General features: G+C 39.3%; 1 protein-coding gene across 2 annotated transcripts in view; it reads right to left on the bottom strand.

The window, feature by feature from the left end:
- LOC124553740 (methylenetetrahydrofolate reductase) overlaps positions 1–27,507 on the bottom strand; it is a 108,900-nt gene that overhangs the window by 47,998 nt on the left and 33,395 nt on the right. For both annotated transcript variants that reach the window (XM_047127676.1, XM_047127675.1), the window contains one exon: positions 12,049–12,212. In XM_047127676.1, the coding sequence (XP_046983632.1) occupies positions 12,049–12,212 (164 nt within the window). The remainder of the gene's footprint in view (positions 1–12,048; positions 12,213–27,507) is intronic.

The following is a 27,507-nucleotide window of genomic DNA, read 5'->3' as shown; positions in this document are numbered from 1 at the left end:
TACCTTATTTACCTTATTTACCTTAGTCTTCCACTATCTTACTTAGCTGTAACATACCCATATACAATCCCATTTTGCAGACAAATCAAGTAAAGACAAGTGTAGTGGTGCACTAAGTGCAAAGAGGATGAATCTTCTTTAAAATTACTATATTAATATTATTATCATAATTATTATTCAACAATTGAAAATCTAGGGATGTAACAATGTTATGAAAAGGACAGTTGCTACTCATCATATAGCGGAGATGCTGAGTCGCACATAGGCACAAAAAAAGATTATCACAAATAAAGCTTCCGACCAGTAAGGCCTTTGTCAAAAATAGATGACTGACACTGACACACACACACACACACACACACACACACACACACACACACACACACACACACACACACGCAAATGCAACTCACACACACGTGACCACAGTCTCTAGCAGCTGTAGCCAGACTGCGAGCAACAGAGCATTATGAGCAAGGCTACCAGGTGGAGGTAAGGTGGAGGCTGGGGCAGGGAGAGAGGGTAAGGGTGGGGGACGGTAAAGTGCTGCTGGCAGCATGCAGGGAGGGGGTGGATAGTGGGGCAGCTAAAGTGCGCGTCATTTATGTTGGCGGCCGAGTTTAGGTTCGTTCTGCGCATCTGACGTCACAAAACACAGTCAGCCAATGAACAGAGAACGACGTTGCCAGATCTCGACTGCAGTTTTATTTATTTATTTATTTATTTATTTATTTCTTGTTCCGTAGATCCAGTTAGTGAGTCAATCACAAGGATATGGAACGTGTCAAATTGTACAGGTTTCAATTTAAACTTACAATAAATACAAGGGCATTTCAATGGCAAATTGTACATAGTTTAAGTAAGACATACTATAAATACAGTAACAGATACAATGTCAGCTAGATAACATAACTACCATTTGACAGAAAAAGGAGTTTCAAATAAAGGTTAAAGATAAGAGCACAAAGTTAAATCAGATATTAGGCCTACAAGAGTAAATACATGTACAGCCAATCTGTTGTTACAAAAAGTGTGCTAATGCCCAAATGCACAACAAAATCAATTGAACTACTTCTAGACATAATAAGTTTAGTGATGATATACATTTTCTTTCAGGTATTCATCCACAGTATAATAAGATTTCTCTGTCAGGTAATCTTTGAGAACTTGTTTAAATTTTGGCAGTTCTGTATGAACACATTTGATATGTAGTGGTAGAGCATTGAACAGCTTAATGCTGGAGTAGTAAACTCCTTTTTGTACCAGAGTGAGATGTTTCATTTCTAAATGTAGATTGTTTTTGTTTCTGGTGTTATAACTATGGAATTTACTGTTGTCTTGGTAGATGGAATAATTTTTGCACACAAAGGTGAGCAAGGAAAAAATATACTGTGAGGCAGTTGTTAGGATACCTATCTTCCGAAACAAGTGCCTGCAAGAGTGTCTTTGATGGACCCCACACATTATTCTGATTGCTTTTTTTTGGATGGTGAAAACTTTTTTTGCAAGTGGTTGGTTCCCCCAGAATATGATAGCATATGACATCAATGAGTGAAAGTAGCCAAAGTATGCAACCTTAATAGTGTCAACTTCAGCCACTGAAGAAATTACCCGTAATGCAAATGTTGCCGAGCTAAGTTTTTTACATAGATGAAGAATGTGAACTGACCAATTACATTTATTGTCTATGCAAGCACCCAGGAATTTTGTGTCTCAACTTTCTGTATTGGTTGATCTCTACATTTTATGTTAATTTCATCGGGATTACTTTGTGATGTATGGAACCTCATATAATGAGTTTTATCTGCATTGAGCGAGAGACCATTTGAGGAGAACCAATTTAAGATGTCATTAAAAACAGTATTTGTAGTTTTTTCAAGATCATGATCAATCAAATCGTCAATTAGAATTGTGGTATCATCGGCAAACAGGGTAAATTTGCTGTTTGTCTCAGAACAAAGAGGAAGATCATTAATAAAGATGAGGAAAAGCAGTGGGCCCAAAACGGAGCCTTGAGGCACACCACAAGTTATCGTGCCCCATTCAGACGAGGCAGGTTCTCCAGAAGAGCCATTTAGCATTACAGTCTGCTTCCGATCCTGTAGATATGATTGCAGCCACAAGCCAACAGTACCACCTAAACCATAGTATTCAGCCTTTTTCCAAAGAATTTGGTGGTTTACACAGTCGAAGGCTTTCGTAAGATCACAAAAAATACCCACTGGAGACATTTTTTTGTTAATGGCTTCCAAAACTTGGTTGCTGAAAGAGAATATTGCCTGCTCAGTACAAAGACCAGCACGAAAACCAAACTGATTTTTGCTTAAGATACTGTGGAAGTTGAGATGGTCTACAATCCTCCTGTGCATGAGTTTTTCTAGAATTTTCGAGAAGGTAGTTAATAGGGATATTGGGCGATAGTTTGTAACAATGCTTTTATCCCCTTTTTTAAAGAGAGGAATCACTACAGCCAACTTAAGTCTGTCAGGGACAATCCCATCTTGTAGGGATGCATTGTATATGTTGCATAAGACGGGACTAACAAATTTATAACAGTGTTTCAGTATTTTACTAGAAATATTGTCCACACCAGCAGAATTTTTATTTTTTAATGATCTAATTACTCTTATGACTTCGTTTACAGTAACTGGAGGTAAGGATATCTGTGGGATTCTGTTGCTAATAGCTTTCTGTAGGAGGGACAATGATTCTTCCACAGAACCATTACAGCCTGTCTTCTCTGCTGCTCTCAAAAAGTGGTTATTAAACATTTCTGCAACCAACTCAGGTTTCTTTATGATACTGTCCCCTGTATTAATCTCTACCTGAGACATGTTCCCTGTTCTCCTGCCAGTTTCCCTCTTTATTACATTCCATATAGTTTTAATTTTATTTTCTGAGCTTTCAATTTCTGATTTTATGCACATACTTTTAGATTTATTTATAACCTTCTTGAGAATGCTACAGTAAAGTTTGTAGTGTTGTCGTTTCTTTGGATCATTACAAGTCCTGAGAGAACTGTATAACATCCTCTTTGTTCTACAAGATGTTATTATCCCTGTAGTGATCCAAGACTTCTTGGCATTGCCTATATGACTATTTCTAACTACTTTTTTGGGAAAGATGGACTCAAATACAGACATGAATTCATTTAAAAATGAATTTTACTTTTTGTTTACATCTGTTTCCCTATAAACTTGGCTCCAGTCTATCTCTTTTAAGCTATCACTGAATTTTTTAAGGCCCTGTTCATTTATTATCCTAAAAGATTTCCAAGAATGCTCGGAACTGTTGCACACGCTGATGTAATTGAGCCTAAGCAATTGGCCACTATGATCAGAAAGGCAAAGGATTGGATGTACAGCGATCTCATTGCATTTAGACTTATCTATAAATATATTATCTATCAGACTTTTACTGTTAACAGTAATCCTAGTTGGGAAATCTACTATTGCCATCAGATTATAAGACTCCATTAAATGTACTTAATCAGCTTTACTATTGCTCTCATTTAGGAAATCAACATTAAAGTCACCAGTAATTATCAAGTTCTTGGACTTTGAGTACAGTATGGATAATAAAGCATCTAAGTGCTTAAGAAATACATTCAAATTCCCTGAGGGAGATCTATACAGTGCTAACACTACAGCCGTGAAGTCATTTACAGTAATCTCAACACCACATACTTCAATTTGTTGCTCTATACAATGGCTCTTTAAATCTAATGCACTGTAAGATATGTTGTTTTTTACATAAATTACCACTCCACATTTTTCCATGATGGTTCTAGAGTAATGCGCTGCCTGACAGTAACCACTTAGCTGTAACCTTTCAATATCTTTCACATGATGTTCACTAAAACATAATACATCAGTATCTTTTATTCCTTGTGGTTCCTCTAACAGAACAGTAATGTCATTTACTTTATTACCAAGTCCTCCCACATTTTGGTGAAAAATCGTCATTTCTTTGGAATTAGAGACAGATCTAAACTTTTGCCTAAAAAATTATCGGTGGCTACAGAGACAGTACGTTCATTACTAACAATTTCCTGAAACAATTGAGTTTGAAACCGAGTCTGACTTGATGGTTGGAGCCATTCAAGTGTGATTGGTTCCAACTTTGGGGTACATTTGTGGACTTCTTCCAATATTTTTGTTTTTAAGAGGGTACCTAATCCTTTTTTTCCTGATCTGTTCAGGTGCATACCGTGTCTTGTAAATAATTCTCGTCCAAAACTGCTTACATCTACAACACAAGTATATTTAAAATGCTTACACAACTTTGCTAACTTAGAGTTCATTTGTGAGATAGCCTCATTTACACAGGACTGTGGAATTAAGTCATGTCTCTTTGGAATGTTCACAACAAATACCTTAGACTGATGAAGCGCCGATATTTTCTTCCTGAGCGACTGTATGGCATCATTCCCTTCGTTGCAGGCAACGTTGTTTGAGCCACCTATTAAGATCACACACTCGTCTTTTACTTTTTCAGGATCACACCCCGCTACAACTTCTTGAAGTTTAGCACCTGGCTTCACAATTCCACAAACATCGGCAGCATTAAAACTGCTTTTCACTATATCAGCCATGCCTCTACCATGACTATCAGCGAAAATGTGAAAACGATTTGTTGATGTTTCACTCACAGCAGACTGGATCACACCACTGCCACTTTCATTGCTGTTAACTGAACGTTGTGGCTTTGGAAGATCAAACCTAACCTTTTTCCGATAGTTTATCGGCACACTCTTCTTACGATTGTTTTCATTTTTAGTGAGACTATTACTAGAACAAAGTACATCAAAATTGTTTACATTCTCGAACCTCGAAACATTTGCTGTACACGAATTTTTAGTGCCGATTGTTTGACGCTTGTTGTGTACTACCTTCCATTCTGATGATTTATCAGCGTCATTTTGCACCAATGTAGCCATGTTCTCGAGAAACTTTTTGTCCTTGTGTCCGTCTTGAAGCAATGGATCTATGTTTCGCTTCGACTTCAGTTCCATATTTTCGGACTTCAGGCTGTCGATTTCTATTCTTAGACTGCTGATTACACATTGTAAACTAGCAATACGCTCATTATACTTTAATAATTCACTTTTGCAACTTACACACGAATTTTTAACGGCTTCACTGTAACTTATTTTTGGAGTAAAATCGCGGATATCTACACACGCCGCCATCCTCTAAAATGCATGGACGAGTGTCTTCAGTTTTAGAAACGTTCAGTCATAAATAAAGTAATAGAACAAAAGCAATGTCTTGATAGCAGACTTTCTTTTATAGAAAGTTTGTAAAAAGCATTCTTTATACCAATTGCTTCATATTCTATTAATTAATTAAACCAAACAAGCAATAAGACTCCTAATTCAGGTGATAGCAAGGAAAGGTGTTTGTACCAATCTCACGAACCGCTTTTTCGCAATAAAGAACAGTGGTAATTGTTTATTTCCTATTGTACTTCGACGAAGCGTGAGCAATTCATAGTCATACCAACAGTGTTTGTCGGTATTTTGCGTGACGTGTTATAGTCCTCATGGCGTTATGTAGTCACAGGAGGTGCGTTAGCATAACGCGTAAGGTGGTTGGCTGCTATGCGAAAGGTTACGAGTTCAAGCCTTGTCTGGTGCTTAATATTTTCATTATTTAAAAACAATATCAAAGTGCCTTACATCACGAATTATATTCATTTGAATGCAATTTTTTTAAATTTCTAGTGCTTTGTCTCTTCATTAACCCTTTCGCTGCTGCAGACACGTGCTCCCCGCATTCCGCGCTGTGCGCGATTTTGTCATCACTGCACTGCTCGCCTGTGCAGACACATGGTGTTCCCACTGCTTTGACACACTTATCATTCGATTTCACAAAAACTATTTGGCCCAAAAATTTGATTTTTACACGCCTTCTTGACTGATACTTCCCCCATAAATGACTTAATTTTGTTTCGATGTTCAACGCAGTTATTATGCAGCATTAAATGTAGTAAACCATTGCACGAAATTTTGAAGAGTTTGCAGAGGTAGAAGTCCATAGCGTATACTTTCCGTATGGTCGATTTTAGTTGCCACAATGTTGAGAATGAAATGTGGACAAGATACCTAAATTTCATATAAAATTTACTGTATAACAATATCTCATTTAATTTAAGTAGGACATAGGTGTCGTACGTAATATTGAGAAATATTCCGTCTTTCGTGACTGTAATAAAAGTTTTATGTACACCGGACGCGTTTGGCTTTATTTTAAAGCACTTCAATCAATGAAATGTATGGCACATACACAATGGTAGTCATGTTCTCTTTCTTGTTTTTGTTCTACAGTCACAGTTTTACCGATGGTACTGAAATATATTCCTCTTCTGCAACTGTAATAAGCGACTTATATGACCGGACGCGTTTCTCTCTTTTGAAGCATTTTGAGTGGACAGTATTTTGTCTCCTTCATTGCCAAGTCACCTTTCGTAGTTTTGTGCTGCGGTAACACAATATTCAACGTTTGTGTTGGCTGATAAGTGTTTTAGCAAATAAATGATGTTTGTGTGTGCCACACACAAAAATTATGTTTGACATAGCTCAGAGCACTTCACTGATAGACGGTATATTCAAGTCCTAATGTTTTTGTAAGTCCACGGTTTTGTTTAATGTATTTTGTCTACTTCCTTTTGATTGATTGAAGTGCTTTAAAATAAAGCCAAACATGCTCAGTGTAAATAAAACTTTTGTTACAGTCGCGAAAGACGGAATATTTCTCAATATTACATACGACACCTATGTCCTACTTAAATTAAATGAGATATTGTTATACAGTAAATTTTATATGAAATTTAGGTATCTTGTCCACATTTCATTCTCAACATTGTGGCAACTGAAATCGACCATACGGAAAGTATACTCTATGGACTTTTACCTCTGCAAACTCTTCAAAATTTCGTGCAATGATTTACTATATTTAATGCTGCATAATAACTGCGTTGAACATCGAAACAAAATTAAGTCATTTATGAGGGGAAGGTATCAGTCAAGAAGATGTGTAAAAATTTAATTTTTGGGCCAAATAGTTTTTGTAGAATCGATTGATAAGAGTGTCAAAGCAGTCGGAACACGATGTGTCTTCACAGGCGAGCAGTGCAGTGACAAAATCACGCACAGCACGGAATGCAGGGATCACGTCTTTGTTAACTGCAAAAGGGTTAATGCAGCCGTGGTGGCTTTACTTCATGAACTGCGTGCTCCCCCCTAAACGTAAGCTTGCGAACTGTGCTATACTATGGCGCTGCTTCTATAGGCGCGTGCGTCGTGTGCAACTGGCAACGCAGCAATCTCCCGCGTCTGGGCGGGCATGCGCGAGCCGCCAAGATAAAAGAATTGAACTATAGGTGCAGTCGAGAGGTTAGACGGAGGGCAGGGGAGAGGGGGGTTAGCGGAAAACAAGACAAGTAAAAAGACTGGCTGTGTTGGTGGAATAGAGGGCTGTGTAGTGCTGGAATGGGAACAGGGAAGAGGCTAGATGGGTGAGGACAATGACTGACGAAGGTTGAGGCCACGGGGGTTACGGGAACGTAGGATATATTGGAGGGAGGCAGCTTGTTAGTTGTCCTGCCCACACAGAATGAGCCCAGTGGTTGCAGCATAGCTTGTAGATCACGTGACTGGTTTTAACGGGATAGATGTTGTTTGTGGCCAAATTGGAGTAGGTGATGCTGGGAGGATGTATGGGACAGGTCTTGCATCTAGGTCTATTTAGGGACATGAGCCATGAGGTAAGGGGTTGGGAGCAGGAGTTGTGTAGGGATGGACAAGGATATTTTGTAGGTTTGGTGGGTGGCAGAATACTGCTGTGGGAGATGTGGGAAGGATAGTGGGCAGGACATTTCTCATTTCGGGGCACGAAAAGAGGTAGTCGAAACCCTGGCAGTTAACGTAATTTGGTCGCTCCAGTCCTGGGTAGTACTTTGCTACGAGAGGAATACTCCTCTGTGGCCGGACAGTGGGACTTTGTGAGGTGGTGGCAGACTGAAAAGATAAGGCACAGGAGATTTGTTTTTGTACAAGGTTGGGACGATAATTACGGTCTGTGAAGGTTTCAGTGAGACCCTCGGAATATTTTGATAGGGACCACTTGTCACTGCACAAACGACGTCCTCAGGTGGCTAGGCTGTATGGAAGGGACTTCTCTGTATGTAATGGGTGGCAGCTGTCAAAGTGGAGATATTGCTGGTGGTTAGGTTAGGTTAGGATGGAGGTACTGATGTATGATGTAGCCATCTATGAGGTGGAGGTCAATATCTAGGAAGGTGGTCATGTGTGTGTGTGTGTGTGTGTGTGTGTGTGTGTGTGTGTGTGTGTGTGTGTGTGGTCTAATTTAGCTAAGACCTTACTAGCTGAAAGCTGTATTTGTGACAGTCTTATTGTTGTGCCTATCTGCGACTCAGAACCTAATCTATATGGTGAGTAGCAACTTTCTTTTTCGCAATATTGTCAAATACAATAATATCCTACACCTGAAGAAGATTGGTTTTTAAAATCTCAGAACCAGTCGTGGTTTGAATAAATATTAGTACAACTGAAGTGGGTCTCTCTAAGTAATTATCATGCCTCTGAGTTGCAGAAGTCCTACATACCAAAGCTTGCATAATCTTAGCTTTTAAAAAGATTAATGAGTAAATATAAGGCCTGGCCATTGAAAGAAAACAATACAAATTGTTTTTTTATGTAGTACCTCATTTTCTGTCACCTTCCAAACACAGAGAAACTATGCACACTCACAAACATGTGCACACACACTTAGCTGCTAGGTGCTGGGTGAAGAGGAGAGAATTACGTGGGTGTGCTGGTGAACAGAAGGCACGTGTGATGCTGGAGTGGGAGTGCTGGAGAGGATAGAGGCAGGTGGAAGACGGGAACTAGAGAAGATCGAGGCCAGTAGCCCTCCGCCAATGGAGGATATGTTGCAAGGAGAGTTCCCACCTGTGCAGTTCAGAAAAGCTGGTGTCAGTGGAAAGGATCCAGATAGGACGGACCGTCAAGCAGCCACTAAAATGAAGCACAGGTCATTGCATGACAGTTTACTATCAAATATGTCTGACTGATGTTCAGTACCTCCTCTATGCGGTGAGTAGCAATCTCTCTTAATTTTCCTATTGTACAATAACATAATATTATCAGCTGCAAAATATGTGTAATATTTACTCTTATCACCAGTATAAACAACAAAGTTTTATTAAATATACCAGTACACATTGCGTAAACTGTATACGCACGAATGAAACAAAATGAATCTGATGACAGAAGAATATCGGTACCCCTATATCACCTCCAGAGGAGCTGTGCTTAATGTCATATACTACGAGGGAACTGGAGAATTGAGCTGAGGGCGAACAAGAGAGAATTGGTCATTTCGAAGTGCCTCATCCCTCTCGTAGTGCCGTATTACAAATATCGACAGTGAAGTCTTTCTACCAGGTCCAACATTGGGTAATTATTTATATACTTTTATTTAAGTTATTGGTGTTAGTTTTATTTCAAACCATTCACACAATTTAGTTCATTTTCTGTTTCGTTTGGAGTATAGAAGACAATAGCAACACGGCACTTTACTTTCTTGTCGACACGGATTTTTGCAGTGCAGCTCACCGTGACCGTTTAGCTAGCGTGTGGCACCCGGGACGAGACAGTACCCGCATATCGGTGAGCATCCTTCTGCTTTATTGTAATAATACAATAAAAGAACTAAAAATACCATGGTAATTGAGTTTTGTATACCACCTGACAAAAAAGCACCCAGAAGGGGAGGAGGACACAAAATGAAACTTCACGAGCTAATAGGGTATGTGATATTATTTCATTGACCACAAAATTGAATCACATTTATGAAGAACTTGGCAGTGTGAGCTCACTTACCAGCACGACACTGTACCCTGGATGCACGTATGCATGCACCGATGCAATTGGGAAGGGTGTCACAAAGCCTCCGTACCATGTCCTGAGGTGAGCCGGGCTGCAACTGTCGATATCTGAGCCACTCCCACAGAGGTTCTATCGGTGACGGATCTCGGGATCTCGCCAGTAGTGGGAATTCCTCAAAGCTTACGGGTAGTCTGTATAACAAGCGCTCTATGGGGACCGGCACTGTCGAAAAATGAAACCACAGTACTGTCACAAGAGAGGTAACACACGGGGACGTGGGACATCCGCAGTGTCCCGTCATGCTGTCAGAGTTCCCTTGGTCATTACCGGCCGTCATCTGAAGTCGTACCTGACAGCTCCTCGTACAACAGTGCCACGAGTAACACAACTGTGCCCCTAGAAAATGTCAGAGGAGTGGGACCTCCTCCCCCCCCCCCACCCCCAACCCCCCTGTTGACACCATACTCGCCCACTATGATCACCCAGAGTAGTGCAAAAAGGCCATTTGTCACCAAACGCAGTGCAATACCGTTCATCAGTGTTCCGCACTTCCCAGTCATGGCACCAATCCGAATGCAGCCGTCCATGTCGTCACAGTATCGGCAGCCCGTGCATCAGACGGTAATACCCCGGTCAGGTTGCCACCGGTCTCCGACTGACAGTACGAAATGAGACAGAATGTGGTAGAGACTGTTTCTCTTTCTTGGACAGCAAGCACGTACGTGAATTGGTTACAGTGTGTTCAGTGCACGGTACTGTGATCCTCCTCTGTGATGGTCAGAAGTGGTGCCCTCACATTCCCGAGCAGTCCGACATGGGGCCACACTCGCATCTGAACGTTCCACAATTCCAGATACTGCACGATTCGTCTGGCTGGCAGCACGGAGATCGACAAAAAAGCCCCTTTCTAACTGTGTCGAGAAGTGATAATAGCTTTCTCACACCAGTCCGTGGCACCTCCGTGTCCTTCACAGTGAGAACTCGAGATTTGACACCATTCGTACCCCATACGTACCCTACCGGGCCCAGTAAGACATTAAACGAGAAAAACACTTAATGCACTGGGGTGGCCATTCTGTCACGTATAATTGCAAAGCTAATCATTTATGTACACACTGATGGAACATACATGTACGAAGTTACACTGACATCTGCTCGTGTCTTCTGCATGTTTCACTTTTTTAATCAGGCGGTGTAATTAATGCGATGAAAATGGGTCGTCTGTGTTAAGAGTCATTTGATGGTGAATGCTGATAACATCTGTATTGTACACAGCCAGGGAGGAATTTATCAATGTAAGAAACATTCACTGCATTACAGTGTGAGAAGATTGTTAGAAAAAAAAAGTAAGTCATTGCTTTTTCTTTCAATAACTTTAAATGGTGCACATATAATGTGAAAGTATTAAATATTTCAAATGAAGATCTTATTTGCAGATGTCTCCAGACTGAGTATATCGTCAATGAACAACAGACGTCTCTCCGATTTGATAATTATGAAGTTTTATTCAATAAGTGAAAAAAATTAATCTTGGAACAGTATCCTGTTCACTACCTAGAATTGTCAACCAGACCTGCAGTTTTATGAGGAAACTACTTCAAAGCGGTAACAGAGCTAATATTTTTATGAAAATAAATAAATAAATAAAATTACTGTGAGATGAGTTCCAGATGTGTGGTGTTTCATTAGATTTTCAGCAAGTGCAATGCTGATAAAGTAACAAATTATATTTTGACTAAAGTTCAGTCTTGATCACACCATTTATGTTTTAATGAGATAGGTAACCGGTTTTGGTTCTTTTTACAAAACCATCATCAGACCCATGGCTCCCTTAGGATGGCAGGCGGAACTCTCCTCACATCAGTCAACTGATGCGCAGCAGCGAGGAGAGCTCCGCCTACCATCCTAAGGGAGCCATGGGTCTGATGATGGTTTTGTAAAAAGAACTGAAACCGGTTACCTATATCATTAAAACATAAATGGTGTGATCAAGACTGAACTTAAGTCAAAATATAATAATTAATTGATCACTGTTTTCCAAAAATGTTTACCAAAAATAACAAATGCTTCAAAAAGAAATGACGCCAATTTAAAGAGAAACTCCCCAGTCACACACCCGCACCTGCACACATTACCTTCTCTCGGAGGTGCAGCAGGTCCTCTTCACGCGACCGGCTCTCGGGGTGGCCCAGCGGGTACCCTGCCACACCGATGGCAAACTGCTCGCCCTCTGTCCGGCTCCGTACGAACCTGACGAGGTCAATCGCGTGCACAAAGTCACTCCGGCTGGTCTCGTTGTCTGAAAATTACAGACTGGCTGAACGTAACACCTCGTGTCATCGATGTTAATAAAATATTCCTGAAATATTAATTCTGAAGCTAAATCTTGCAAACCAAAACGCTGAAGCAGGAGTCGTGCAAACGAGAAATTTACTTGTCAGAATGAACTACCTGTTCCCTCATTCACTCAATGTGTTCCATAGATGCAGGGCAGTTTGAGAATATTTTTCCACACTAGATACTTATCGTCTTTCTTTTTTTTTTCATCTTCTGGCATTTTGTATGCTATTGATCTTAACAGTCTGTACAAATTGAATAATACATACAATAATAATAAAGAAAACAGTTAAATTGTGTAGATTTGCATACAAATGTGCAGTTAGTATAAATTAAATTTTTAGATCTTTTTCTGTTCAATCAAAAAAATTCTCTATCGCATAGAAAGCCTTCTTTTTTAAGCAAATTTTGTAAAACATTTCTGAAGGTCTTTAATGAAGTAATGTGTCATGCTGACCATGCATTGAACAGTTTTACTCCAAGGTATGTATAGCTGTTGCCAGTCTTGCTTAATCTTGTAAAGAGTTGTTAAATCTTTTCTATGTGTCACGTTTTGTGACAATGAAATGATTGCCTTAATCTGTAGCTCTCCTGGTTTCTTTCATGTAGACTACACAATTAAGTATATATAATAAAGGGACTGCTACGATGCCCAATTTCTCGAAAAGTGGCCTGCCCGGTCCGTTGTTTTTGAAAATCCCCACTACACATCTGATACGCTTTTTCTGACACCCGTGAACTCTTTTCGCCCCAGTAGAGCTGCCCCAAAACAGTATGCAGTATGTCATGTGACTATGAAAAAATTCATAATGTAGGATCTAAGCATCATATTCTCACTCACACATGCTCTAGGTTTATGTAACAGGAATACGAGCTTTGGTAACTTAGTGAATAGAGAATATGTGTGGAGGTTACAAGTTAATTTGGAATCTACTTGTACATCCAGGTGTTTGACAATACAATCATTGTTGGTATTGCATTAACTAAATAAATTTTCAATTTTATTCTTGTTTACAGTCATTCATCGTCTTTAAACGGGATACTAGAAATTCTTAGGTTGGCTTTGCTTCTGTTTCTCTAGGTCCTCCATGTCATTTCCAGCTGCAATGAAAGTGGTATCATCAGCATACAGAACAGATTTACATGGCTTAATATTAGATAGATCATTGATATAAATTATAAACAATGAAGAGTCCCACCATACCTCTTGAAACATCTAGAAATCCAGAGCAGAAAGATTAAAGTGTACCTTCTGCTTACTATTGGCAAGATACAATTCTGTAAGAGTGAGAGGAACTTCAAAATGGAAAACCATTTCACATGGAGAATCCCAAGGTTCTGTCTTAGGTCCCGTTCTGTTTTTGTTTTACATAAATGATCTGCCACTTAATACTGAGTGTCACTCAGTTTTATTTGCAGATGACACATCTTTAATCATTGAAAGTAACATTGCAGATCAAATTCCACAAACTGTATTAAATACTTTAGAAATCTTAGATAGCTGGTTTGATTTAAATGGGTTAAAATTAAACATGGAAAAGACTCAGTTAATGCAATTTAAGACAAAACAAGCAAAATTAAATGATATTCAGGTCAGTCACAGAAACCAGGATTTGCAGGAAGCTAGCTATGTGAAATTCCTAAGAATGCCGCTAGATAACAATCTATCATGGGGGTCACACACACAGTACCTTGCAAATAAATTAAATAGCTTAGCATATGCAATGAGAATACTGTACAATGCTACCAGTATGGACATAAGAAAAGTAGTATAATACAGCTACTTTGAGTCAGTAATAAGGTACGGAATTGTATTTTGGGGTAACTCAAACTATATGTGTCGAATATTCAAACTTCAGAAAACCATCATTAAAAAATGCACAATGTAGGGCGAAGAAAATAATGTCACTCACTCCTAAAAAATCTGAGTATACTGAGTGTTCCCTCACTATACATATACAAGCTGATTATCTTTGTACACACTAACCCTGATTTATTTGTAGCAAATCATTTTCAACATGATTACAACACCAGAAATCAAAATAATTTTATGCGGCGCACCCACCATTTAAAACTTTATGCTCGACATTATATGGGTATGAAAATTTATAATAAAGTGAAAGGAAGAGAACTGCTCAGCATAAATTTAGAAACACTGGATAAATCCTTACATGAGAAACTAGTGCAGAAATGTTACTATTCAGTAGTAGAATTCATAAATGACAACCTGAAAGTTTGAGCAGGAGAGAGCAAGTACTTAGGACTGTTAATCTTAAAAGTTTGTTACTTTTGAAGAAAAATTATTAATTGCTCAATTAAGTTATTATTCATTACTGTATATTATATTACTGGTATTATAAGGAAAATTATAAACCAGTTTTTGTGCATTGACGAGTCTCCTGCACTTGGCTTGAAATTGTATGTTATGAGACAATAAACTTCTATTTCTGTTTCTATTTTTCATTTCTGTCATTTGAGAGAGAAGTTTCATGAATTACTGAAATCATTCTGACATCCTACTTGTCTCTCCACATGATGAGAAGAATATCACATTGCTCTCCGCATGATGAGAACTATATCACATTATCTACAGAAAACTATAACATCTTTCTTCATTCTTGATCCTCTGTTTTCACAGTTTGTGGTAAACCTCTGTTCGCTCTCATAGTACCACAGATCTGGTTTTGCTTTCGAGTAGTAACTCTTCAGTAGACATGCTGTTATAACAATTAAACGTGCTATTATAACAGTTATTGTGGCAGAAATGGTGCTACATACTAAGATAATGGCTAAGAACACATTCTTCCAGTTACTTCCCTTCACCAGTGTAGATCACTATACTGGAGATATAGCCCGCAGCTCTCTCGCACACCATCCTAACAAATAACCCATACTTTTGTCATCGTTGCAGAGTTGTGTGATTGAAACCTCATCTGTACACTCTGTGAAATCATCCCATCATTAAAGACAATTATCTCTTCGGTTTGTTTAGTGTCCCGAATTTATGGAATAAATAATCCAGCACATGTTGTACTTCGAAGAGTCTCCCAGTTCTATTGTTCAATTTCATGCCAGAATGTCAAAATCTATTCAAGGGGTCGATTTGGTGGAAGAGAGCAAACAGCGAGGTCATCAGTCTCGTCCAATTAGGGATGTACGGGAAAGGAAGTTGGCTGTCCCCTTCCAAAGGAACCGTCCCGGCATTTGCCTGAAGCAATTTAGGGAAATCACGAAAACCTAAATCAGGAAGGCCGGACACGGGATTGAACTGTCGTCCTCCTGAAAATCTGTTCAAATCTCACAGTCTGTGACAATAGTGGGGTACCTATTAGACAGTCTGTTAAGCGATGCTCTTTTATCTTGTCTTGGCTGTCCCATCAGAACAATTAGGTCAAGGAATCTCCTCATGTAACAGTAAACCATATAAGTGCTTTATGTGATGTTTTATCTTTCACTGAGATCTGATGATGACAGGAGCAGAACACCTTACAAAACATCTCAGACAAGTTGTCACCAAACGTCCGGCTAATCACAGTGACCTGCAGAGTCACACTGCGTTGGAAAAGTAATGAGCACAGGATAACCATCAAATAGTTGCAAGTGTGGCTGAATATCAATCTCAAACCAATCATTGTTTTCATTATGACAAAATGAATCATTCTCACAATCAGTCACCTTCACCGTTGTTGTCGGAATGACTTGACACCGATGCCACATTACACTTCTTTGTACGTCTAAAAATGACACTGTCACTGGAATCATTCTCAGGCCCATACAAACATCCCTTAACACAGTCATCTGGATCTCCATTCTCACTAGGGACATCTTAGTATGCATCAGAAAAAAAAACTCCAAAAAATATTTCAGTGTCATTCATTTCCTTCCGTTTTCTGAATAGAGCTATCTCTAAGAGCAGGAGAAACTTCAAGATGAAAATTGTGTAACTATTTGAAATATCAAAATACACTCACAATACTGAATAAGTAAAAAGTACGCAAAGCAATCACGTTTGCTATGTTGCCTACGGGTGTAAACACGTAACCCCACACAGTCTACAGACAGCTTGTAGTAAACACGAGTTATCTCACGATCCGTCCACAACAGACGGTGTTTGAAACACGAGAAATTTCAGAATCTGTCCACAGTGTGTTAAGCCACCTACAAAAGGCAAACACTGGCAGACTCTCCATCATCTTGGTATCTGCATCACATACAAAATAGTTCCTAGAAAAAAGTTCTGGCAGAAACTGTGACAGTTTCAAATCACTGGCCAACAAATTCAATGATTACTATCTCTGCATTTGGCAGTCCGATGTGCTGATCGCTCAGGCTTGGAAGAAGATCAACAAACTCCCATCTAGCACAAAGCAAGACATTGAGAATCCCAACCAATTCGTAAGGAAATTGAAAAACGATAAATAAATAAATGTGCCAGATTAGCCTCACTTTCTGCAAACTATCCAGTTACCTAAATTCAACGACTGAAAAGTTATTTTTGCTACATGGGAAATAGTAGTGTTTGTTATAAAGTTCTGTAAGTAATGGTGTACTACCAGTAATCCCTCAATTTTTTAAAGAATCGAACTCCCATTTATAAAACAGCTTCAAACATCTGATTACTTTACAAGTGACTTAATGTGTTAAATGTTTGACTTTAAGCACGTTACTGATAAAAAGTTTAGGAAAACAGACATTAAGTTGCAGACAGGTACAATTAAAGGACACTTACACAAAGCTTTCAGCCACAGCCTTCTTCCGCAAAAGAGAAAGACAGAAACACTCATCACTGATACACACAAACAAGCACACCTCTCACACACCTCCAACAGTTCAGGTGAACTCTGCCTGCAACTTCTTCTTTATTTTCATGATTTCCCATCAGGAAGGTTGCAGTGTGTAGTAACTGACGGAAAATCATCGAGTAAAACAGAAGTGATATCTGGCATTCCCCAAGGAAGTGGTATAGGTCCTCTGCTGTTCCTCATGTACATAAGTGAATTAGGAGACAATCTGAGCAGCCCTCTTGACTGTTTGCGGACGATCCTGTGATTTACCATCTTCTAAAGTCATCTGACGATCAAAACAAATTTCAAAACAATTTAGACATGATATCTGTTTGATGCAAAAAATGACAATTGACTATAAATAATGAAATGCATGAAGTCATTCACATGAGTACTAAAAGGAACCTGCTAAATTTCGGTTACAGAAAAAACACACAAATCTAAAGGCTGTAAAGTCAACTAAATATTTAAGGAATACAATTATGAATAACTTAAATTGGAATGATCAATCAGCAGAACACTTAGAAAATGCAATAGGTCTACTAAAAAGACTACCTACACTACACTTGTCTGTCCTCTTTTGGAGTACTGCAGTCCGATGTGGCATCTGCGTCGGATAGAATTAGCGGAGAACATCGAAAAGGTTCATAGAAGTATTATCGTGCAATAGGGGAGAGAGTGCCACAGATATAATAAGTGAATTGGGGTGGCTACCATAAAAAAAATTCTTTTTTTTGTTGCGGCAGGCTCTTCTCACATAATTTCAGTCACATAATTTCCCCTCAGTGCGTGACAATATTTTGTTGGCACCCACCTACATAGGGAGGAATAATCATGGTGATAAAATAACAGAAATCAAATATTTAAGCATTCATTAGTTCCAAAAAAATTTCATAACACTGGTGGGAGAGAAACTGGTGTCAAAAATAATGTGTGGAAAGGAATACTATGAAGCATATTCCGATTTCTACGTACTTACACTGCAGCAACATAAAATGAATAAAAATGTCGATACGAGTAATACTGATACAAAAAGCATTTGAACTGGGCCATTGGTATAACTATTTTTGAAAAACATGCTTATAGTTTTATAAAAGATATGGGGGAAGGTAGTGACACTACAGCTGCACATTCCACCAGATATTTGAAAATATAATCAGCTCTCAGAGAGCTAGACCAGGATATCAGCAAATTCTATAAGACTCTTGGAGAAAGCAAAAAACATTGAGAAGAGGAGAAGAAGTGAGACAAAGAAAACAGAAAAAGTGAAAAGTTCTAGAAAAGGAACAATAGTGATTAGGCAAAAAATGTGAAAAGAAGTGGAAAGAAGAACAAAAATGACAGATAAAACACAAGAATTTTATGCTCAATGAACTCATACTCCACAGACAAAAATTTCTAAGGTTATTCAGAGACATTTCCTGAATATTTTGGTGTGTGGGGATTTTGGTCCCTGATGGATAATTACACAGTTTCCAATCAATCGAGAGGTGCATGGCAGAGGGTACGTCCCATTGTGCTGGTTATTAGCATTCCTTCCTGTCCCATTCGCATATAAAGTGCAGTAAGAATGATTGTCTAATCTTATCCTCACGATCTCTATGCGAACAGTACTAGGCAGTTGTAGTACATTCCTAGAGAATTTATTTAAAGCCAGTTCTTGAAATTTTATTAATAGACTTTCTTGGGGTAGTTTACATGTATCTTTAAGAGACTTAAAGTTCAGTTCCTTCAGTATCTCTGTGTCACATCTCCCACAGATTAAACAAACCTAAGACATTCATGCTGCCCTTCACTGTATACATTCAATATCCTCTGTTAGTCCTATCAGGTGCGGGTCCCACACACTTGAGCAATATTCTAGAACTGGCCGCACGAGTGATTTGAAAGCAATCTCTTTTGTAGGCTGATTGCATTTCCCCAGTATTCTACCAATAAACCGAAGTCTACCATCCAATTTGCCAATGACTGAACCTATGTGATCAATCTATTTCACATCCCTACGAAGTGTTACACCCAGGTATTTGTACGAGTTGGCCAATTCCAACAGTGACTCACTGATATTATAGCCATAGGATACAATGTTTTTTTGTTTTCTGAACTGCACAATTTTGCTTTTCTCAACACTCACAGAAAGTTGCCAATCTCTGCACCACTTATCAAGATCCAACTGAATATTTATGCAGTTTCTTTCAATCAGTATTTCATTGTAGATAACTGCATCATCTGCAAAAAGCCTGATTTTACTATTAATATTGTCTACAAAATCATTAATACACAACATGAACAAGTAAGGGTCCCAACACACTTTCCCAGGGCACATCTGAAGTTACTTCTACATCTGACAATGACTCTCCATTCCAGATAAAAAGCTGCGTCCTCCCTACCAAAAAGACTTCAATCCAATAACAAATTTCGCTCGATAGCACATATTATCATACTTTTGACAATAAGCATAGGTGCATTACTGAGTCAAATGCAAATCGAGAAATACCGCATCTACCTTGCAGCCTCGATCCAAAGCTTTCAGTACGATGTGAGAAAACTGCAGGTCGGGTTTAACGTGATCGATGTTTTCGATAACCTTGCTGGATGGGATTGAGAAGGTCATTCTGTTCAGAATGTTCAAATGTGTGTGAACTCCTAAGGAACCAAACTGCTGAGGTCATCTGTCCCTAATCTTACACACTACTTAAACTAACTTATGCTAAGAACAACACACACTCCCATGCCCGAGAGAGGACTCAAACCTCCAGCAGGAGGGGCTGCACAATCTGTGACGTGGCGCCTCAAACCGCGCAGGCATCCCGCGCGGCTCATTCTGTTCGAGATACCTCATTATGAAACAATCACAATAATAAAATATCTGGGAGTTTGCATACTGTAATGTTATGATTTGCCACCAGTTCTTACATTAAATTGAAAATCATAACTCTCCATTTTGCTTCCTTTAAATACTCAGTATGAAGCATATAACACATAAAATAAGTATGATACCACTGTTTTACAACAAATGGTCATAATACTTATCTTTCACCTGTCAATAGTGTGAGTGACCTACACTGTCGAGCCAAGACATAATGACCATCTGCTTAATAGCTTGTTGTCCATCTTTGGAATGAAATACATCACTGATTCTGTGTATCAGAGATTCGACAGTTTGTCGGTAGGTTTGTGGAGGTACTGTGGCATTAGGCGTCTACACACAGGTCACGTAATTTACGTAAATAAAGGGGCGCTGATTTGTGTCCATCAAGAGAATTTGGTCACCGAGACATCAATGTGAGTTCACTATAATGCTCCTCAAGTCACTGGAGTACTGTTCTGGCTCCTGGACATGGAAAATAATACTGCTGGAAGATGACATTGCTGCCGAGCAAGACATCAAGAATGAAGGGATGCAGGTGGTTTGCAGCTGTCAGTGTGTCTTCGATTACTACCACAGGTCCCGTGCAAGTGCAGAAGAATGTCTCCCACCAGTCTGTGCTGTGGTGTGCTACACGTTTTGAGCTGCCGTTTACCTCAGTGATAACATTTGTGGAAACGAACAACAACCTAGTGTAACAAAAATGTGATTTTCCTCGAGAACCGACACATTTCCATTGATCGACAGATACTCGTTCGGAGACTCTGTGTAATAATAATATGCCCTTTCTCTAAGTTGCTTATCTCAATGGATTTCCCCATATGCAGCCCAAATCTTCACTAGGGCAACATCCTGTCCGCGTCTGCTCCACTTACATACTTTTGTTACCGTGCCACGTGCCCGCAACGCCAACGCATCCGAAGTTCACAGTGGGCAGTGGTCCTAATGTTTTGGCTTATTACTGTATTCGTTGCTAAAACCTAATATAGCCCAGGTTTTAATTATGTGAAAATTTTTATAACTTTCAAATGAAAACACTAACACATTGTTTGGCTTCTAACTTCATTAAAATGTAATTTATTAATTTTCCTGAATACAAACACACAAAAGTTGATCCAGTAACAAACTAGAGCTGATCCATGAACAAACTAGCGAACAATAACATTTACACTGCCTTCACAGGCTCAACCACATAAGTTGTTGTTGTTGTTGTTGTCTTGAGTCCTGAGACTGGTTTGATGCAGCTCTCCATGCTACTCTATTCTGTGCAAGCTTACCCTCCACGCTGCCCTCCAATACTAAATTGGTGATCCCTTGATGCCTCAGAATATGCCCTACCAACCGGTCCCTTCTTCTTGTCAAGTTATGCCACAAACGCCTCTTCTCCCCAATTCTATTCATTACCTCCACATTAGTTATGTGATCTACCCATCTAATCTTCAGCATTCTTCTGTAGCACCACATTTTGAAAGCTTCTATTCTCCTTTTGTCCAAACTATTTAACGTCCATGTTTCACTTCCAAACATAATCAAAACTAATATACATATAGTTAAAGTTACTATTTTAAGAAATTTACAATTACAAGAATTAATTTAACCTTAATTAAATCACACTATGGTGTACACAATGAAATGCGAATACAGACTGATTTGTCAAAGAAACAAAGTGTTCAGTGGTTACATCTGACATTTGTAAAATATGCAGTTTTACCAGTATGTACTCATTAGGTGTTAATTAATCCAGTAATTGATTAATTTCCAGTTTTGCTGACATTTTCAGTATACCATGTGTCGTGTATTTTTGAGTGGTGTATGTGTTTTCATTATAGTGACTTACAACTTGAGCTTTTACATACCTGATAAAAGAATTATGTTATATTGCCATGAACGGTAACAAATTTATAACTAATTAATGTAAATAAACAGACAAATTTTTGTGGCTGGCTCTGAGCACTATGGGACTTAACATCTATGGTCATCAGTCCCCTAGAACTTATAACTACTTAAACCTAACTAACCTAAGGACAGCACACAACACCCAGCCATCACGAGGCAGAGAAAATCCCTGACCCCGCCAGGAATCGAACCCGGGAACGCTACCGCACGACCACGAGATGCGGGCACAAATTTTTGTGGATCTGACTATACTGATCGGTTCGTTTATAGAATATGTAGTGGTTAATAAAAAATAAAATGAGAAGAAAAGAAAAGGTTGAAAATGTGGGAAGAAATCGTGAGTAAAAAGGGGATTTTAAAATCGTTAATGACCGTGAAAAAGGGAAAGAATGAAATGCAAATCGGACTTCGTATTACAGAAAAGTTATCGGACTTCGTGATTCAGAAAAGCTATTGTTGGGGTGGTCCTTGTGGCATTTCTGAGCAAAAGTCAAACCAATTTCCACTGAAAAAATTATTTGAAAAAGAACAGTGAATAACAAAACGTGATTAACAGGGGGAAATGGCGTAGATAAGAGTTCATCCTTTAACCATGTTAACATGTCTTCTTTCGTGCGGCATCCAGGTCTTCAAAAATCTCCTACTTCGTTTCTGCGTGAAAAGTAGTAGCGGCTCCAAAATCTTGCAATCATCCAGGAATCACTAATTTATACAAATCAAAAACGTCTTGAGATTAAATGCAATGTATTTTATGTTGCTGCTTCCATCCTCTGAATTTCATACAAATTTCAACAATACGTCTGCACATCAATAACTTGTTTTTCATCTTAATCAGACCAAGACTAGCTAATAAGTTTTTACGTCTGCATTAAGTAGTGCGGCGAAATTCAAAGTCCCGCTACAAATAGAGTCTCTTGGATGTCACATTACCATATGGAGTGATTCAAAGTAGAATGACCACATAAAATTATGTAGGCACAGGCTTTTCTGGCCATTGTCACTGTCAATAAAACTCTTCACTTAGCAAAAACACCCTGGGGAAGGCCATTTGCACAGTGGCCAAATGTCAGATAATGTTACACATTCACAATGCAGTCACACAGCCAGAATATTTTACTAACCAGATAAAACTAATTCCACAAAAACATTTACCAGGCTGTGGCTAATTGGAAGAATCTTAAGAAAGCGAAATTTATCACTGAAAGAAGTGACTAACAAAAGCCGCATTCAACTAAAACTTGAATACTGTGCCTCAGTCTGAGCGACATGTTTGAAGAAGAAACATATCCAAAGAAGAGCAGGCACTGTTTAATAATCATGAGAGCATTACAGAGCCACTTGTCCAAACCCAGTGGCAGATGTGGGAGGAGAGAGCTGTTGTGCATCATTGTGTGCTTTATTGTTAAAATTCTGAGAGCTTACAATATTATAAATACTAGAATGTTTGAATCAAAGTGAAATAAAAAAATATTGAGGTTACTCAACAGAATGTATGTATATTTGAGTGGCAAAGGCCACAGGGCTTTTCAACAACCATAACAATTCCAATATCAAAGAAGCAGGGAACAGAGTGACACAGTGAGCAGAGGAAAATTAATTTCATTTCAAATGCAGCAGAAGTTATATTAAGTGTCATAAACAAATGACTCGAAAAGATAATGGAGATGAGAACCAGTTTGGTTTCTACTTTGATAGCTGCATGTTCCTGAATTGTGAAGTGGCACGGGTCAGATCAACAATTGCAGTACACTGTCTCCATGAAAAATATGGTAACATGCTAATCATTTAACTTCATTTCTCAAGGGTTTTTTCTCTCTCCATGCATACAGCAATTTTTTACTAGCTATATTCACTTTCTCTATGCCTCTGTTAATTTAGGGATAAGAAATGCAACTGGACTTTTGCAAATTTTGGAGGGGGGAGAGATTTATTGAAGAGGGAAGAGACTTATGTATTTGCTTTGTACACCTGCAAAAGACTTTTGACAACGTGGTTTGCAATAAGCTTACAACTACATAAATAAAAAAAGCATTAAGAGTAGGAGGACAAAGTAGCAACTCTGGATTGCATTAGGAAAAGCTGTGGAAGAGGAAAATGTTTGAGATTTGTCAATGACTTTCCCTCCTAGCAACAGATGAACAGGATGTGCAAGAAATAATGGAAGTCAGTGGAGCTAAAGGAAAAAACTACAAAGAATATAAAGAAAACAAAATAATTGCACTAGGAGAAAATGATAGGGTAAAGACTATGTTTCATCTAGGAACATTAGAACATGTGCTCAGCAGAATAGAAAGCAATAGGAAGTACACATAGCATCCTACACTGAAGCACAAAAGAAACTGGCATAGGCATGTGTATTCAAATACAGAGATATGTAAACAGGCAGAATATGGCGCTGCATTTGGAAATGCTTATATAAGACAACAAGTGTCTGGTGCAGCTGTTAAATCTCTTACTGCTGCTACAATGCCAGGTTATCCAGATTTAAATGAGTTTGAACGTGGTGTTATAGTTGGCGCGCAGGCAATGGGACACAGCATCTCCGAAGTAACGAAGAAGCGGGGATTTTCCTGTACTACCATTTCATGAGTATAACGTGAATATCAGGAATCTGGTAAAACATCAAATCTCCGACATCACTGTAGTCGGAAAAAGATTCTGCAAGAACGGGGCCAACAACGACTGAAGAGAATAGTTCAACATGACAGAAGTGCAACCCTTGTGCAAATTGCTGCATATTTCAATGCTGGGCCACCAACAACTGCCAGCGTATGAACCATTCAACGAAACATCATCCATATGGGCTTTCGGAGCTGAAGGCCCACTTGTGTAACCTCGATGACTGCACAACACAAAGCTTTACGCCTCACCTAGGCCTGTCAACACCGACATTGGAGTGCTGATGACTGGAAACATGTTGCCTGGTCGGACGAATCTCATTTCAAATTGTATTGAGCAGATGGATGTGTATGGATATGGAGACAGTCTCATGAATCCATGGACCCTGCTTGTCAGCACAGGATTGTTCAAGCTGGTGGAGGCTCTGTAATGGTGTGGGGGTGTGCTGTTGGAGTGATATGGGACCCCTGGTATGTCTAGATATGACTGACAGGTGACACATACATAAGCATCCTGTCTGATCACCTGCATCCATTCATGCAATTGTTACTGGCTCAGGCAATTCCAGCAGCACAATGCGACACCCCACACATCCAGAATTGCTACAATGTAGTTCCAGGACCACCACACTTGCCACCAAACTCCCCAGAAGTGAACATTACTGAGCATATTTGGGATGCCTTGCAATGTGCATTTCAGAAGAGATCTCCACCCCCTTGCACTCTTTGGATTTATGGAATGCACTGCAGGACTCATCGTGTCAATTCCCTCCAGCACTACTTCAGACATTAATCGAGTCTATGCCATGTCACGTTGCGCCACTTCTGCGTACTCACAGGGTCTCTATATGGTATTGGGAAGGAGTATCAGTTTCTTTCACTCTTCAGTATCAATGAGGTACAGTTGGAATCAGTCAACTTGCACAAATATCTGGCCTCAGATGCCTGATACTACAGTCATGTGTGTGTGAGTAACACTCTGTAGGATATGAAGTGGAACCATTGTACAGATATAGGCTAAGTCATGGCTAAAGCAGGTGGCAGAATATGAAGGAAATCCAATTAGTCTACAAAGGAGATTACTTACAAAACACTTGTGTGACCCCTCCTCGAATACCTCTCAAATCTGTGGGAACTGTACAATATAGGGCTAATGGCGGATACTGGATGTATTTAAAATGGCAGCATTAATGGTTACAGGCTTTTTTGGCTCAAAATGATCACATCACAGATATGCTTTAAAAACATAACTAGCAAACATTTGAAGACAGATGCAAAGTATCCTGTCAAGCATATTTACAGAATTTCAAGATCCAACTTTAAGTGACGAATAAAGGAATATACCAGATTCCCATGCATATTGCTCCTGCACACATCGCAAAGACAAAATCAGACTAATTACAATTACAGTATGCACGGAGGCATTTATGCACTCATTCTTCCTGCACTCCATATGTGAGTGGAATGAGAAACAGAACAGCACTTAAAACTAGTATAGCAACAGCGAAAGAGGTATTTTGTAAGAAAAGGAGATTTTTCTGCACCAATATGGATGAAGGTCTGAGGGAAAGATGATAAAGTGTTTTGTATGGTGTCCCCCTGTATGGTGCAGAAAAGTGGACAATGAGGAAGGAAGATAAGACAAGCCTGAAGGCTTTTGGGGTGTGCAAGTGGTGAAGGATGAGAAGAATACTTTGGAAGTGTAGGAAGTAAGATGAGCAAGTACTGAGGAGAGGAGAGAACCAGACTGTTACTGAGTTACTAAAAAGAAGGATAACACACCAAATAGGACGTACAGTGTGTCCAAGAAGTTCTCATACCCCTAGGTCAAACCAGTACGTTGTATAACAAAGTTCTTACGTATATAAACTACGATCCAGCAGATCTATCTGTGCACCGTCATGCCTCGATTTGATTCAACCGAGGAGAAGAAACAACAGCAGTCCTAACCCCCTGCCATCCACATTCTGTGGTGTCTCCCATGTCATTTGCAAAAGCTACTAGCACCTGTGAACAGCAGTAAGAGCCCCTTTACAATGTCTCCATTAACCACAATTTCTTCAGAAATTAATGACCCAAATATTTTGTGTCTTTTGGCCTTGAGTGCTTTCCAATGGAACATAAAATGTGGTGTGGTTCCATCTGATGTGCCACACAGTTTGCATTTAGGGGCTTCTTCTCTATTTCCATTGTGTGCAGCTGCTTACTTAAGTTCCCATGACCAGTCATTAGACCTACCCCGAGTTTAATAAGCCTCCTGTTCACAGAACTTCTCTTTAAACATTGTTTTGGCATCATTACCTTAGTACAGTTTCGTTTTTTGCCTTTAGTTCAATGTTCTACATCCTAATCCAGGTACGTAGTTTACTTTTTACCATCGTCCAAATGGCGATTAGGACAGGGTCCAGTCCAACAGGATTTGTTGCCTCGCCCCGGCCAGCCTATCAGGTGGTTCGGCGGTACTAGTTCCCGAGTGACTGGGGACCCACAGTAGGTTTACCCTGTTGCTTTCCCCTAGAGCTACACGAGGGTTTCGAGGCATTCTGCAACAATCTCCAATCTCATCACAGGGGGCCGGTGGAGATTTCGAAGCTGCTCGAAGTTTAGATGCTACAATCCTCGAAAGACCTACACAGATTTTATTTTATTTATTTTTTATTTTACACGCCTAGTTCCGTAGGACCAAATTGCAGAGCGAATCTCCGAGGTCACAGAATGTGTCAGTACATGAAATTATGACATAAAATTAATAATAGACAAAACAAAAGTCTACGAACCCAAAAAAGAGATCCACAAGTTTACGCAAACATAATCGACAATACAACACTAGAATCAGCTCGATTTTTCGAGGAACTCCTCGACAGAATAGAAGCAGTGACCCGAGAGGAAACTCTTCAGTTTTGATTTGAAAGTGCGTGGATTACTGCTAACATTTTTTAATTCTTGTGATAGCTTACTGAAAATGGATGCAGCAGTATACTGCACACCTTCCTGCACAACAGTGAAGGAAAACCGATCCAAATGCAGGTTGGATTTCTGCCGAGTACTAACTGAGTGAAAGCTGTTAATCCTGGAAATAAGCTGATATTGTTA

The sequence above is a fragment of the Schistocerca americana genome, chromosome 11 (genome assembly GCF_021461395.2).
Source record: "Schistocerca americana isolate TAMUIC-IGC-003095 chromosome 11, iqSchAmer2.1, whole genome shotgun sequence".
In the NCBI taxonomy this organism is placed as follows: domain Eukaryota; kingdom Metazoa; phylum Arthropoda; class Insecta; order Orthoptera; family Acrididae; genus Schistocerca; species Schistocerca americana.
This window is presented reverse-complemented; position numbering and strand designations above follow the sequence as displayed.